Here is a 15,992-nt window from a genome sequence, read left to right as displayed (position 1 = left end):
TATCCAGGGCATAACCGTAAAAAGCGAAATAAATCTCAACGAGTCCTTTACACGTTTGCTATACAAACTGTCTGTGTTTTTCAGGAAAATTGCAACCTTTAGGGCTTATTGTGTTTTCCTTTGGAACTGATTTTCATTCGGAAACAACCATAATATATAAAAACACGTCAATGAAGATATATCGTTATATTCTGTAAATCGGAGAGTGTAATATAAAGCACACTTTTATCATAAAAAAATATGGAAAAAACCACTGATCCAAATATTTCCAAAATTCCAAAAAAAAAAAATCATTATTTTACGTTATTTTTGTTAATATTATTTTTAATAATAAAAGTTTACCTGTTTAGGCATGCATGAAAAAATTCCTTCATAAAAGGATCGTTTTCGGAATAACTATTCCATCATCAGTCTTATCTAGATTTAAGCCAGGTTTATAAACGGACATAGTACATAATCATAAGTCATAAACATAACTTTAACCACAATCATAATTCATAAGACTTAAGATTGGTTTATAACTAGACATAATACCTAACCATAATATTTAAGAACTACTTCAGAAAATACAAACCTAACCAAATTTTTATAGAGCATGAATTTTTTTCTGGTCTTTAGATTCATAGAAAAGTGAAATAATTTTAAATAAATATGAAGATTAACAGAAAAGTTGCTTTGGCCATGGCAGCAGTACCACTTTATTTAACAATTGTAGCGTAGTAGTTGTAATTTAAGCAAAGAAGAGTAAGAAGGTTTGGTGTAAGACCCATAAATAGAAAGCGTGAAGCGAGGAAGGTCTATTTGTTACTCTATTTAAAGGTATGAAAGAGCTGGAATGGGATGAGGAACAGTTCTTTAAGTACACACGTATGACAAAAAATCAGTTTTATTATTTACTACGTATAACAAGACCATACCTACAGAGAAACAGAAAGAAAGGCTATTTGACACCAGAACATCGACTCGTATTAGTTTTGCAGTAAGTTCTTCATTAAAATAATAATGCATTTTACTCAGTTTTTTAATGGTTTTTAGTTACTTAGCAGAAGGCTGTTCAATGCAAGAAATCGCATGGAATTACAGAATAGGCAAAACAACAGCACATAAGATTATTAAAGATACTTGTGAAATACTATGGAATGTCCTTTCACCCTCGCAACTGCCAGTCCCAACAGTTGAAGAATGGAAAAATAGAGCAGAGGAATATTACAAGCAGTGGAATTTACCAAACTGCATTGGGGCAGTGGACAGTAAACACATTGCAATAAAAGCACCCGCAAAATCTGGAAGTACTTACTTCAACTACAAGAAAACTTTTAGTATTGTTTTAATGGCCACATGTGATGCAAATTACCGTTTCACAATGGTGGATATTGGAGGTTTTGGATCGAACCATGATTCAGTCATTTTTAAAGCCAGTGGTTTAGGGAGTGCACTACTAAATGTAAATTTAAATCTTTCTCCCCCTAAGACCTTACCCAAAACAGATCTTCTAATAAACCATTATATTGTTGCAGATTCTGCATTCCCTCTACATCAAAACATAATAAGACCATATGCAGGAAACAACTTGGGTGAGAAAAAAAAATATTTTTAATTACAGAGTTAGTAGAGGGAGAAGAGCTATTGAAAATGCCTTCGGTATATTAAGTCAGAGGTGGCAAATTTTACGTCGTACCATACAGGCAGAATTAGAAGTTAGCGAACTAATTGTGCAGGCTACAGTAGTATTACATAATGTTCTTCAATGTAGTGAAAAGGATATGCCTAACTCTGAAAAGATACTGCCCTACTGGATTTGGCGATTATGTGGATGATAATGGATTATTACATGCTGGGACTTGGAGAGAGGATCCCTACTCCTTAAGAACAGTCAACAAGGTTGGATCAAACAATGCAACACATTGTACCAAACTGCAAAGGGAGAGATTGGCAGATTATTTTATTTCTCGAGAAGGGTGGCTTCCATGGCAGAAGAATTATGTTAATCGTGGTGCTATCCCAGACCACTTATAAGAGAAGAGTTACCTAAAAACTGGGATAACTCTTGTAGGAATTAAAATAAATAAATATGGGATTCTAATTTAAAGTTTTTAATTATTTGTTTTAAAACATATTAGAAATATTTATCCACCACATCAGCTATTTGCATAAAAAATGATGCCTTCAGTTTAATTTTTTCGCTGCCATTTGGAATTTTTTTCAGCTCCTGCATAAGAGCCATGGCAAAATGGTAGTCTTCATTGTCGGTATCATTATTGGACAGAATTTGTTCTATATTCCGGCCTAGACTTGTGCAAGTATTGACAAGTTTATCAATTGACACCTCATTTTTTGCTGCTTTTCTTTTTAAATTTTTTTCAACCCTGAGAGTACCAATTTCTTCATTTGTAACTTTGGGCGTGGATACTAACTGTGTCATTGTTTTTGGTAATGACACACAGTCTGATTTTGAAGTCCCTTCTTGCCCTGACTCATTTAAAATATCCTAAGAGTCATGGTCTACCTCAGAGTCATGTTCTGTGGGAACAGAGGAAAGAATACCTTCATCGTCCACAAGCATTTCTGACCATGAACTTGATTCATGGTCAGTCTTTTGAAGTAGTATATTGCTCTTGGTTCTAAAATAATTAACTATATATAGTGAGACAGTTCTCTAATACTCTTACCTAAATATTACCTTCTGGTTTGAATTCCTTTTTCAAGGAATCCCATCCTGTCATATAGGGTCCATGAATTGAGAAGCAGAACCTGTTTTTATTTTTTTTCTTTTATTTCTTTCTCTAATAAATTTTGTTCGCAAATATTCCCAAAGTTCTTGACATTCTTTTATTGAAAAATCATACTAGTTGCATTAAAAGTTTCCCAAAAAAAAAGATGAAAAACTTACCCCTGGCTTATAATATCACAGCAATATACTGCCATGCATTTTCTTTTGCGATCCTGTCTTTATAATCTTTGCATTTTTGATCCCACAATTGTGGGTACTGCTCCACCATATTTATAAGAGCTTCCTCGTCTAACGGAATCGCAGATGCACTCATATTTTATATTTTTAAACGAAATAATAATTATGAAAACAATACGTCGTTGAATTCGCTCCAAAAACATTAAAATAGTAGGGTTATGTATGATCTCTGAAGCAGGCTTGGAAACAGCAGGTGATTCTACCAACGCATGCGCATATTCCAACAATTCCATAATGTTTAATACTTAATTCATAAATGTTGAAAGTTACCAACTTTGAAGGTCACGTTTTAAGGACTAAATTTATGTTTTATGTATTATGGATGCTTTTAAATGGGTACATTTATTTATTAACTTTCAACATTATGCTTATATAATAAGATTATGGTTAGAGAGAGAGAGATTCAAACACGTAAATCCAGAAAGCACTGATGATAGAATAGTTATTCCGAAAAAGTTGTGTGATGGAGCCCGATAGGGTTTTTATATTAATATTCCTTTTATAAAGGAATTTTTTAAATACAAATTTTTTTTGATACCTGATATACAGCCAACTACAGGAAATTAGTTTCTTTGTGGATGAGTAGGGATTCTTAAACGTTTTACAGATAATAGACGACGAGTAAATCCTCAACTCCCACACGATTCATCCCAATGGCTGATAAAAATATCCTGTAGATCATAAGATTTAAAGTAGCCACTGTACTATTAGGTAGGTAACAAATGAATTCGTCAAAGTCCTTTACATATTTACTTCATGTAATGAAATTTTGATTTAAATGGATGAGGTACTGAGGTGCAGAAAGCAGTGGAAAACTACTGTCCCATTAATATTGTGCAATTTTGATTAATGTCAATATCAGGTCTAATGATTCAACTGACAAGCAGCATTGTGCTGCGCCAGGATAGATAGTATGAAATAGGCTGATAGTAGTTTCCGATGAAGACAAATTTATCCAAGGACTACCAAGATCACGTGTAGCAATTTGAAATACAAGGTGGTCCAGAATTATGTACATTAATTTCTAGAGCTCATAGTACGTCCAAAAATAAGGGTACTTCTTTATGTATACTTTTTTATAAAACTGAATAATAAGGGAGATACAACCCTTTAAAGGGGTGAATTGAAATTCTTATTTTTTCAAATATCTTCCAAACGGTTTTGAATACGGAGTTCATATTTTGGGATTAATTATAAGACATTACGATAATTAATTTCATGTCACCACCTACCACATCCTATATTAATATAGGGTAGTTTTGGAGCGTAAGTGGGGGTTATTGCGTCACATGTTTTTTAATTTTTACATATTTTAAAAAAATATTTTAAAAATTGTTTCCTTAGACTTTTCTACGCAAAAAGGTGCTTTTGTAATATTTCGATAGATATCACCGTTTTCGATTTATTTAAACTCAAAGGTATACATGTATTTTATTGTAATCGTTACATTTCTTAATATTCATCAAGTATGCTTTGGAATTGACACTTGTGTTAGCAATAATATTACAAATTAATGGAAAACTTAATTAATACTTAACATTTAATTAATGGCGAAAATAATATTTCACAACAACTGTTCAAAATGTCCTCCATTTTGTTGAATACATAATCTAATTCTTTTATTTAGCGAACGCATTAATCCATTTTATGTTACTGGATCGTTTTGTAAATCGGTAAATACTTGTTCAATTTTGTCTCTTAACTCATTTACTGTATTAATTGGAGTGTTATACACTTTTGATTTCAAATAACTCCATACTGTAAAGTCCATTGGATTAAGATCACAACTACGAGCAGGCCAATGAATCGGTGAATCCGCACCCCGGCCTATCCACCTATCAGGGAAATGTTCATTTAACCACCTTCTACAAATTCTTGTGTAATGTGGTGTAGCACCATCATGCATGAAAAACATGTTTCTTCGTATTTGTAATGGAATATCTTCCAAAATATCATGTAAAATATTGTCTAGAAAATTGTAATACATGTTACCATTTAAATTTCCGGGAAAGATGTGGTATCCTATGAAACTATTTCCTAAAGTAGCTGCCCAAACGTTTATCTTGAACGTGTGTTGGAAGTGAGTTTCCATTGTAGCCCTTGGATTTTCTTTAGCCCAGAAGTGCATATTTCTAGAATTGAACATACCTTGTCTTGTAAATGTAGCCTCGTCTGTAAACAGAATGTTGCTTAAAAAATTTGGTGCAGTTTGAACTTTATTTTGCAATACTTCACAAAAATCAACTCTAAGTGGCATATCGTCAGGAAACAATTCCTGCACTTGTCGATAGTGGTAAGGATGTAATTGCTCTTCATGCAGAACTCTTAAAACACTTTGATGGGAAATATTTGTTCTTAATCCTAACTTGCGTGTACTTATTGTGGGGTCATTTATTACAGCATCCAATATTTGCTGTTCAACGCGAACATTTCTTGCTTCTCTATGACGACCAGTATCTGTATTCCTTCTTTGAAGACAACCGGTTTCTCTCAGTCGTCGTTCAGTACTTACAAAAGTCCTGGCATTAGGAATATTTCTGTTCGGATAGTTTTCTCTGTAGCGTCTTACAGCGGCAGCAGCATTTCCCGAACATTCCCCTAATACTAAAAGTATGTCTGTCATCTCAGAATTTGAATAGTGTGCCATATTGCGGGCAAACAAATTTAAAAATATAGCAAAAGAGACGTGTTAAACAAATTTCACTGTCGAGTACAATAAAAGTGTAGATAAAATAATTTAATTGTTATTAAACGTCACTGACAATTCATAGACTACTTGAGATTAAAGTATTGTTGCTAACACAAGTGTCAATTCCAAAGCATACTTGATGAATATTAAGAAATGTAACGATTACGATAAAATACATGTATACCTTCGAGTTTAAATAAATCGAAAACGGTGATATCTATGGAAATATTACAAGAGCACCTTTTTTTTGCTCAAAAATAAAAAACATGTGACGCAATAACCCCCACTTACCCTCCAAAACTACCCTGTATTAATATAGGATGTGGTAGGTGGTGACATGAAATTAATTATCCTAATGTCTTATAATCACTCCCAAAATATGAACTCCGCATTCAAAACCGTTTGGAAGATATTTGAAAAAATAAGAATTTCAATTTACCCCTTTAAAGGGTTGTATCTCCCTTATTATTCAGTTTTATAAAAAAGTGTACATAAAGTTGTACCCTTATTTTTGGACGTACTATGAGCTCTAGAAATTAATGTACATAATTCTGGACCACCTTGTATAAGAGGACTCTTACCAATAGACAAGCTCCTGTTAATAATTAAATAGTAAATAACATACATATAATGGTGTTGTGTAATGACGTGGGACTTTATGTTAACTTGTGCTGGAGGAGATCTTGAAATCAATTTAGGAAAATTAATTTCCGATAAAACCGAGGGAGTCGTAGGTTAATGATCACTTTTTTATTGAAAGTTAAAAAGTATTGTATGCCAGGTCATGATAGAAATGTCGAATTGTGGATGAACTGAGATATTGTAAACCACAACACAAATATACTTTACGTCCGTATAGTTGAATAGTTAAAGGGAGCTGCTTATTAAGCCTTGGGAAAAAAAGAGCTAACCTACAGATCAACATATATGGAGTAATGAACTGGAACAACAGAAATATAAAGCAACGAGCGTATCACAAATGGCTTACCTCCCAAGAAGTAGACGACAAAAACCAATACCGCAATCAACAAAGAATTATTAAAATAATGGTTATAAAACATAAAATGAATTGAATGACGCACTTAACAAATGGAAGAATAAAACAAATCATCATAGAAGAACCACCATCATAGAAGAAATACAGCAAGAACAGCTTATTTGGTACGTACAGTAAGAAGACCGAAAGCATCATGGTTTAATGGAGTCAAAAGGTAATGTAAGAGAGAGATCTAACCCGGAGAGACCGAGAAGGTTACTGAAAGGAGTTTCGAAAAATAAAATTCCAGACCTGATGATGAACAGCAAAGTTTAGTGTTCGAAACGTAAACAATACCCTGATTGTAAGTCTAATATTTCTTTCTTTGACCTTATTAAAATAAATTTTACTGAAATTATTGTCAGTAGCTAGGGATTTGATCTTCTTAAAGTCTATTTAATAGTTAAGAGTGATAGAATGCGTTGTGAGAGCACAAGAGCTCTTTTTGCATCTTTATCACTTTGTCTTTGATTGGATGTAGTACACCCTTTGAGGGTTGGTCTCGTTTTGTATGTGTTGAGGAGTAGCTGTTTCTATTTCATAGAAAGTCTCATTTGTGTGGTAGATGTATTTATATTATCTTTTTCAGAATAATGGGTTAGAAGTAGACAGGTTTTTCTAATGGATAGAGTTATGTTCCCACTCCATTGATACGTAGGTCGTTATTGATTATCTTTTTGGTAACTCATAGCTTTCCACTAATTATATATAGGGATATTTAATCCACTCGGACATAGTTTTATTATTATCTCGGACGTTTAACTTTATATTTATGTTAAGCTGATAAACGTTGTAAAAGAAATTTTAACTAAGTAATTTACTACAAATTAGAGCAAAAACCTATTAAAATTGGTCTTAAAAAAGAGGCAGTAACTCACCTTCGTGTGCGTGCACCAAGGCGTCGATAATGTATATAGCATCACAGAGATAGTCCAAAGTCCACCATAAAGGGGTAACTTCGGCTTTGTTATTTAGTTCCCAAAACACTGCCCTTCCTAGGACGAAAATAACATTGTATAGGACTGCCAATGATACCACCATGAGCCACTGTAACAAAAATAGTGGTTTAATAATCATATCTAAATCTTGTTACGTTTTTTTAATAATTAAGCTAGTAAATAATAACCGTAGTTTGATTTTTAAATATATATATATATATATATATATATATATATATATATATATATATATATATATATATATATATATATATATATATATATATATATATATATATATATATATATATATATATATATGACATATATGATAAAAGTAATAAGGTGGATCAGGAAATTTCAGTTAAAGTTCCTATTAAACGTGGCATCGGGCAGGGATGTGTTAAACACATGTACATGCGTATTAATACCACAACAGCAGAGGCTCTAGAAGACCTTCAAACTCTCTTGAATGTAGTAAATAATGAACGCAATGAAAAAGGTTTAACCATCAACGCAAAGAAAACGAAATGGATGGTGGTCGAAAAAATTGTTGATACTAAATCTAAAAAACAAAACCCTGGACTGGGTGGAACATTTAAGATATCTGGATAGCTGGATTTACTGCAGAGTTAAAAGCGATGAAGAAATTTCAACCAGAATAGAGCTACCATGAAAAAAGGGTCATTAAATGGCTTTCTGTATTATGCAAAAAAATATATCCTTGAATACGTATCTAATAGTGCTAAAGGACTTTATTTGATACTCTTTGCTTTATGCATCTGAAACCTGGACAATAAAAGTAAAAAAAGTAAAAAAAAGCGTTCAAGTTTTAGTGTTATGTTAGCATACTTAAAATCCTGTGGACAGCACACATATTCAACGAAAGTGTACTAGAAACCATGCACAAGAGCGAGAACTGATCAACAGTATCAAAATGAGAAAGTTCCATTACTTCAGTAGTATAATGAGGGGACCTAAATATCGCCCACTCCGTTTGATCATTGAGGGCAAAATGCTAGAAGAAAAACGCTAATTTGGAACAAAAAATAACTGTCCTGGCTGCGTATTGTTTGGCCTGGATGCTGCTGAGGAATCGTTTCATGTAGGTGCTGAACGAGAAAAACTACACCAGCTTGTTAACATTGCAATAGCCAACACTTAAAAGCAAGCATGGCACACAAAGAAGAAGATGATAAACGTGGGCATTTGCAATATACTGCCAAAATGTTCAGATCGTTTTAGGCAGAGTCTTCTTAATACTGAAGTAATTAGTTTAAACTTTCCAATAGTTCGGTTGTACGATATATCACTACATCTGATATATATTTAATGATATGTATATCAATATCAAACAATTTTTAAACTGATAATAAAAAATCATAAATACCATCAACTAATATACTTATGATTTGTAAAAAGGCTGAATTATTTTAATTATAAGTTTCTCGATGGTTCGGTAGTTGAACCTATGTGTTTGACGGATAAATGACATCTCACTATTCTTTTGTAATATTATCTCAACATAAAACAAATTATTTTGCAATCACTTTTATTAAAAATCACATGAAGCGATGATTATAACATCTTTTATTACAATTATAAAAATGTATATGTTTTATATTAATCATTGAAATTGATCGTAAAAACGCTTTTAAGGCAACGCATGCCTCAGTACAAATAATAATGTTTTACCTACTATAAAAAAAAATTAAGTTCAAAGTTGCACGCTTTCAGCACGTTGCAGCTTTCGTATTGCAGTATCTCGTAGTATTATTCTGCCCAAATAGTAAATTCTTTTTCTGGCGCTGTATGCTACGCAGCGTGTAGGCATTCATACTGGTTGGATTATATGTACATAGGGGTCCTTCTACTGATATCAGGTATGGCGCTCCCGATTCTTATGTTTCCGAATTATGAGCCAAGTTTGCGACCTGGTCCACTTTTACCTTTAATTTTCCCGTTAAAATGGTTTTTAAAAGATTATATTTGTCGCTTCTTAAAATATGGCCCGATTATGAGACCTTTCTCCGTTTAACGATACTTAGAAGCTCTCTTTGGGTTATAGTTTTTCTTAAGACCTGTTCATTTGTAATATGGTCGATCCATGAAATATTAAGCAACCATCTGAGGCACAATATCTCTAACGCTTCTGGTATAGTTTTTTTAAATCCTTTGCCTTTTGCCGGTTATATTTCTTACAGTATAAATGAGTGCCCGACCTACTGTACGAATAAGAAGTTCGCCGTAGCGAACTTTGCTGGTTCGATGGAAGATTTTTTTCTTACCGCACAAAGCTTCTGAGGTACTCCTTAGCTTCGAAGAACCAGCTGGGGAATCCAGCTCCTTAAAGGTTGTTCCCTTGACAAGGGATAGGGGTAAATATTAAATTGGTAAAAGTCTTAATTCAGATTAGTCAAAATGTATCTTTATTAAAAGGAATAATAGCCTATAGCACTGTAGAAAATATCATATATTAATATAGAAAATATCAAGACAAGTTTATTGTTTATAGATAAGAACAGTAAATGTTTATGTGATACCGTTGTTGGATCGGCAAATCGTTTTATATGCACTCGCGACACGTTATGGCAACACTGCGACTTAGAACAATTGAGAGGTTGAATAAGTAGATATAAGTTTGATTATTACTTACAATAGGAACAGCATCTAATTCTTTTTAGCACATTCACTTACTGCCAACAATACTGGCCACAAAACTAGAAAACTTATAATAGGCAAATAGTGTATTAAGAAATGAAACTGACTGGTCGCAAGCTCTTGCTTGTCGGACCCTTACTTACGAAGGTTGCTTGACGACTATATTTTTGAGGAACTTGTTGGTTGTTAATAGTTCAGGGCCGAGAATGGACTGGTTTTGAGTCCAAGTTTATTAATAAGGGGAGTATTTAAATGAAAATAAAAGTTTTTACAATGTACAGATTTATGGTAAATTTGTACACCTACTATAATCCAACCAGAGAACCTTTGGCTCCATAAATGGATGTTGCTCAATTGCCGTAATCATCCGGTAACACCAATGCTGCATAGAAGATTTTATTTTTCACTTTACATAATATAAAAACTAAAATTGAGACGTTTTTACTTTTTTACTTGACTGCACCTACAAAATATATATGCATATTTTGTATGTACCACTGGTGTTACCGAATGATTACGCCCATCAAGCAACATCCATCCCTAGGGCTAGAGGCGCTCATTTGTACATTGAGAATTTAATTTGTGCATCAAAAATTTGTGGCCTATAGTAGAAGCCACAGTTAGAACGCAATGCGGGTAAGATAGGCAATGTATTTCTTACGGGAGAACGGCCGACCACGTTGCCGGTTTGCCCCGAGCTAACTATAAGACAGTTACATTGTCGAACTAAACAATAACATGAAGAAAAATACTATAAAAAAGTAAAATATATCAAAAACTCATTGTCGATAGCTTATCTATATTTATCAAAATTTTAATAGCTTCGATTGTAAACACATTCTTTGAAAAAAAAAAAGATCATTATAAAGTCATTAGGAGAAGCGAATAAGTTTTTATCCCCATTGTCCATGCAAAGCAAACATGTCTCTTTGTCGATTTGGGTACTTGCCATTAGTGGTTGGCAAAAACTATGAAAGCTCAGTTCTATTTCATTTTCGCAAGCAGATGAAAGTACCTACATCATGGAGCTACTGCCAGTACCTGTCATGAATTTCAAACAGCGCATGACTCTTAGTGTGCAAGTAAAACGAGTGGTGTTAAATGTATTGAACTATCATCTGAACTTAAAAAATGGTGACAGCTTGATTATTACCATGGAAAAAGTTTCGAAAATGTGCGGTGTAAGTGTTCGCAAAATTTATTTATAAGGGACACAACGATCAAGAATCCATAAGATGCCTTCATAAAAGGGCTCTCTACTGGACTGAAAGCTCCAACTTAAAGAAATCCTAGGCTTGTTTTTCTTCATGCTAGAAGCGAAACTGGTTTTGTGAATTAACTTTCTTGGCCAAAAAGGGAACCGCTAATTACCACCACGAAATGGACGGGGATCTATATAAAGAATGTTTGAGAAGACGTTAATTCCAAACTTGCCGAAGGACAAAGAAAACGTTTTGTTTTGAATAACGCGTCATGTTACTCCCGCAAATTTGATTTCCTAAAAAAATTGTGGAACAAAAGGCAAATCGAGGATTGGGTAATCGAAAAGAACATTTTTTTCGAGATAGATTACCTAAAAAGTGAATTACTGGATACTACGGTCGCATTTAGAGACGAGTAAGACAAATACAAAATTGAAACAATTGCGGAAAAATATGGCGTTCAGATTTTGAGAGTGCCGCCTTACCATTGCGAGCTGAACCCGATTGAGATAGTGTGGAGTCAAGTGAAAAAGTATATGACTTTAAAAAACGTCGATTCTGAAAAAAATACCGGTACAACGGTTGATAACAGAAACTTACCATCGCGTATCTAAAGAGCAGTGGCATAATTATGTGAACCACGTCAAGAGAGTAGAAGAAGAAATGTTGGAGGTGGACAATTTGCAGGAAGATTTTGAACCGGTGATAATTAATATAGGAGATGATTTAGAGAATGAGGACGATTTAGATATGGATTGTGATTAGTATTAATTAACATGAAATATCTCAGACTTAATGCCATTTGTTTTTTTAGTACTGTACGTACAGTACATTTCAGTTATAATATTCTTGTGTATTTTATGTATTAGCGTGTCGTATAGGGTAAATTACTTGCATTTTTTTTGTATATATGTATATAATTCTTTACCAGGTATTACATATTTTATGTATACTGGCATTTTTTATACAATTAATTTGTTTTTTTTGTTTATTCTCTTATTTAACTCAGTTAAATTAATAAGTAAAGATTTTTGAAACAAAGCGCGTACGGTCCTGATCTCTTAGTTTATCGCCAAACTACCACATACCTACCACTGTGCCGACATGAGCGGCATCACTGCGCGCCGTAAGACCAACACTGCCGCAGCTCCAGCCCTCGCTCTGTTATACGCGCTTCATTAGAGTTTAAAAACAATGTTCTAAAATAAAATAGGCCCAAAATACTTGTCGGGAAATGATAGAACAGGGTTTGAATTTGAATTTAGGTCCTTCTTCTTCTTCTTCAATTTTGGAATTTTGAGACGGCTGCTCTGAAAAGTTCATTTGATGTACATCCGTACCACTCTCTCAGGTTGCGTAGCCATGACATTCTACGCCTCCCCATGCTTCTCTTTCCTTGGATCTTTCCCTGCATAATCAGTTGGAGCAAGGTGTATTTCTCTCCACGTGTAATCTGTCCGAGATATTCTAATTTTCTTGTTTTTATAGTATTTAAAATTTCCATTTCTTTGTTCATCCTTCCCAGAACCTCTTTGTTTGTGTCGTGTTCTGTCCATGATATTTTCAGAATTCTTCTGTACACCCACAGCTCGAATGATTCCAGTTTTTTCATTGATGTCGCATTCAAGGTCCAAGATTCCATTCCACAAATTCCATTTAGGTCCTTGGTGAATTTAAAAACAATGTTTTTTACTTTTGTTTTTGAGCTTTGAAAACCGTAATTTTGCTTTTTTTTCAGTTTTAAAATTATTTATAACTCGATGAAGTTTACAGAAAAACTGCGAGAGATCTATTTTGTTCAAAATGATCCAAACAATTAAAAAAATTGTCCGTACCGATAAAATAGATTCTTACAATTTGTTTAAAAAATTGTTTAAAAAGATTTAAAAAAGTTTTCGCCTGGGAAACCTCTTGAACCTTATTTTGGTGTATCTCTAGGGTACCCGGAGGAAAGTGATTATGTAAAAAAATCTCATGGGAATATTTTTCCGAACGAACCCGAGCTTTTCGCCTTGTCTAACTAAATAAATACCGAACATTTATACACCTTAGAGGGTAATTACCTTAGAGAGTAAGATTCAAATTACATTAGAAGAAGAAAAATATTTAGGTTAAAAAACCTAATTGTAAATATGTATTAAAATACTCGTAAAATAGATATTTATATTTAATTTTTTCATAAAAATTTGTAACATGTTACATTTTGTTGACAAGTCTATGCAGGATACAGAGTAATTAATTTCTTTGAGTGACAGCGCTACAAAACTATGTTTCGTTGACGTAACTCTGTCATCACCGCCATAACAAAAGGAATTTCAACAAATAATAATTCCCTCATTTATTTTGTTTGAAAACTTTAACACGACGTGTGATATATTCAGAATGAGCATATGAGAATAAACAATTTTAATGCTACTTATGAGGAATATAGTTCAGGCTACAGTGCAGGAATGTAAGAAAAGACAATATTTGAAATTAAAATTAAACTATTAATAATTTTTTTTTTAAATTTAGATCTTTTGTTTTAAACTGTTAATAATTTTTTCTTGTGGTTATGCACAAACAAATATTTATTTAACTATATTTGGTAAAAAAACTGGTCCTTTATTGACCTACCGCAATAAATTTTTCATTGCACTGCAGAGTTTTTAACGATAAATATATACATTAAAACCGATGCAATGTTAAGTCCATTTTATGTGAGATTAAAGCAGGTTTTAAACAATTGCGTTTTACAATTATTACACAACAAAACAATTATTTTTAGTTTTAATTGGCAAAACTAAAATATATGGATCACGTAATGCGTAACGAACATCGGTACAGCCTGCTTCAAATCATTCTACAGGTTAAGGTGCACGGCAAGAGAGGCCCAGGGCTGCGTAGGATATCTTAGTTGCGTAATCGCCGAGATTGGTATAACTTAACCACTACAACTTTTTATAGCAGCAGTCAATAAAGTTAGAATTGCCATGCAGAAGGATTACATACATTATGAACACAGTAAGTAAATGTCCCAAACCTACGCGCTCACGGCTACTATGACTTTAATAATTAAACAATTCTCGTCAAAAATTCATTCTGAAATTATAAGTCGGCAAAACCGCAAATGCAGCGTCATTAAACGACAGAAAAGCGTTAAAGTTACAGAAGTGTGTTTCTTGTCATGCTTCTGAAACGTTAAAAAATCTAGGAACTCCAACGAGCAAACTAGGAAGTTTAGCAATGTTACAAAAATATTTAATATGGTGGTGATCTTTATGCTGATACTAAACTAGATCAGGCTTAAGCAAACCTGATCATCAACAATATAGAACAAGTGGTGCCTAAGGCTTCTATTGTAAGTCAGAATCCAGTTCCATAAATCAACGTTTAACTTAGAGACTCTGAGTAAACTGTGCTAACGATTATACCAAAAAATTAACCAATATTGTGTAAGAATTATGAGGGATAGATGGTGACGTTATTTATACCTCGTTTAGGCGGGGCGCCTCTTCAAAGTGGGGCTCTCCCTTGCCAGGGAGAAAGTTAGCAAGAGCAGACGTCAGTCTGCGAATGCTGTTTGTGGGTGTCGTTGTCTCGTTTGTGGTATGTGTTGAGGAAGATTGCTAACCATGTTGCTCTGTGAGGGTACTTTCGCGTATTACTAGCTATATTTTGGAAACGGCTCTTTCGATTGAGAATTTTTGGCCTGCAGATTGTTAAAATCTGCGATGTCTTATTGACGTCGCTTCTAAGGTGTTGAAAGGCTCATTAAAAAGATCGTTTCCAACCAAACTGAGAAGTTTGGCCGGAAGCAAGGGAACTTTTTGTGCATGGTGCCTGGCGAGTATGTGTCGTAGGCGGTCGCAAGATGTTTTAAGGACCTCCTTTGCTCTGATGTTAGAGCCTGTTACGGTGCAAAGGACATATCTCTTGCCGAGAGTACGGATTGTACTCTCCATGGTGGGTATGTTTGCCAGTTGATAGTTTAAGGCCGACGGATATTCTACACGTTTCCTCATGATCTTTCTTAGGATTTTGCGTTCGGTGGCTATAACGGCGTGTATTTGGCAGTTGTTCAGTGAGGAATAAAGAACAGTCCTGTATTTAATAATAGGTCTGATGTAGGTTTTATAACTATGTAGGAGAGTTTTGCTCTGTGTACCCCAATTTTTGCCTGATAGGGTTCCCAGGAATCTAGCCCCTTTTTCACTGTGTTTAGAGTGAGATTTAGTTCAGGATCATAATTGAAGTTTCCATGAAATTGAAGACCCAAGTAGGTAACCGAACTTTGAAACGGGAGTCTGGCTACATAGGCTACATAGCCCTATCAGGTTGCCTTCATCTTCAAACCGAAAAGTTCTCGGATACCTGAAGAGGATGTTATGAGGAGATTATGAAGGGCCTGTGGAAGAAAGCATATTTGACAGTACTCGATCCCAATAATATTCATATGCGCCCTATGATCCTCACACGCGACTTGGAGAAAAAAGATTGTTGAACCCGCCTGACGAAA

At 34.0% G+C, this 15,992-nt stretch overlaps 1 protein-coding gene across 9 annotated transcripts in view; it reads right to left on the bottom strand.

The window, feature by feature from the left end:
- The window catches only part of CngA (Cyclic nucleotide-gated ion channel subunit A), a 277,163-nt gene that overhangs the window by 204,781 nt on the left and 56,390 nt on the right, over positions 1-15,992 (bottom strand). For all 9 annotated transcript variants that reach the window (XM_072529249.1, XM_072529253.1, XM_072529254.1 and 6 more), the window contains one exon: positions 7,572-7,740. In XM_072529249.1, the coding sequence (XP_072385350.1) occupies positions 7,572-7,740 (169 nt within the window). The remainder of the gene's footprint in view (positions 1-7,571; positions 7,741-15,992) is intronic.

The sequence above is a fragment of the Diabrotica undecimpunctata genome, chromosome 4 (genome assembly GCF_040954645.1).
Source record: "Diabrotica undecimpunctata isolate CICGRU chromosome 4, icDiaUnde3, whole genome shotgun sequence".
In the NCBI taxonomy this organism is placed as follows: domain Eukaryota; kingdom Metazoa; phylum Arthropoda; class Insecta; order Coleoptera; family Chrysomelidae; genus Diabrotica; species Diabrotica undecimpunctata.
Note: the sequence above shows the minus strand (reverse complement) of the source record. Positions and strands in the feature narration are given on the sequence as shown.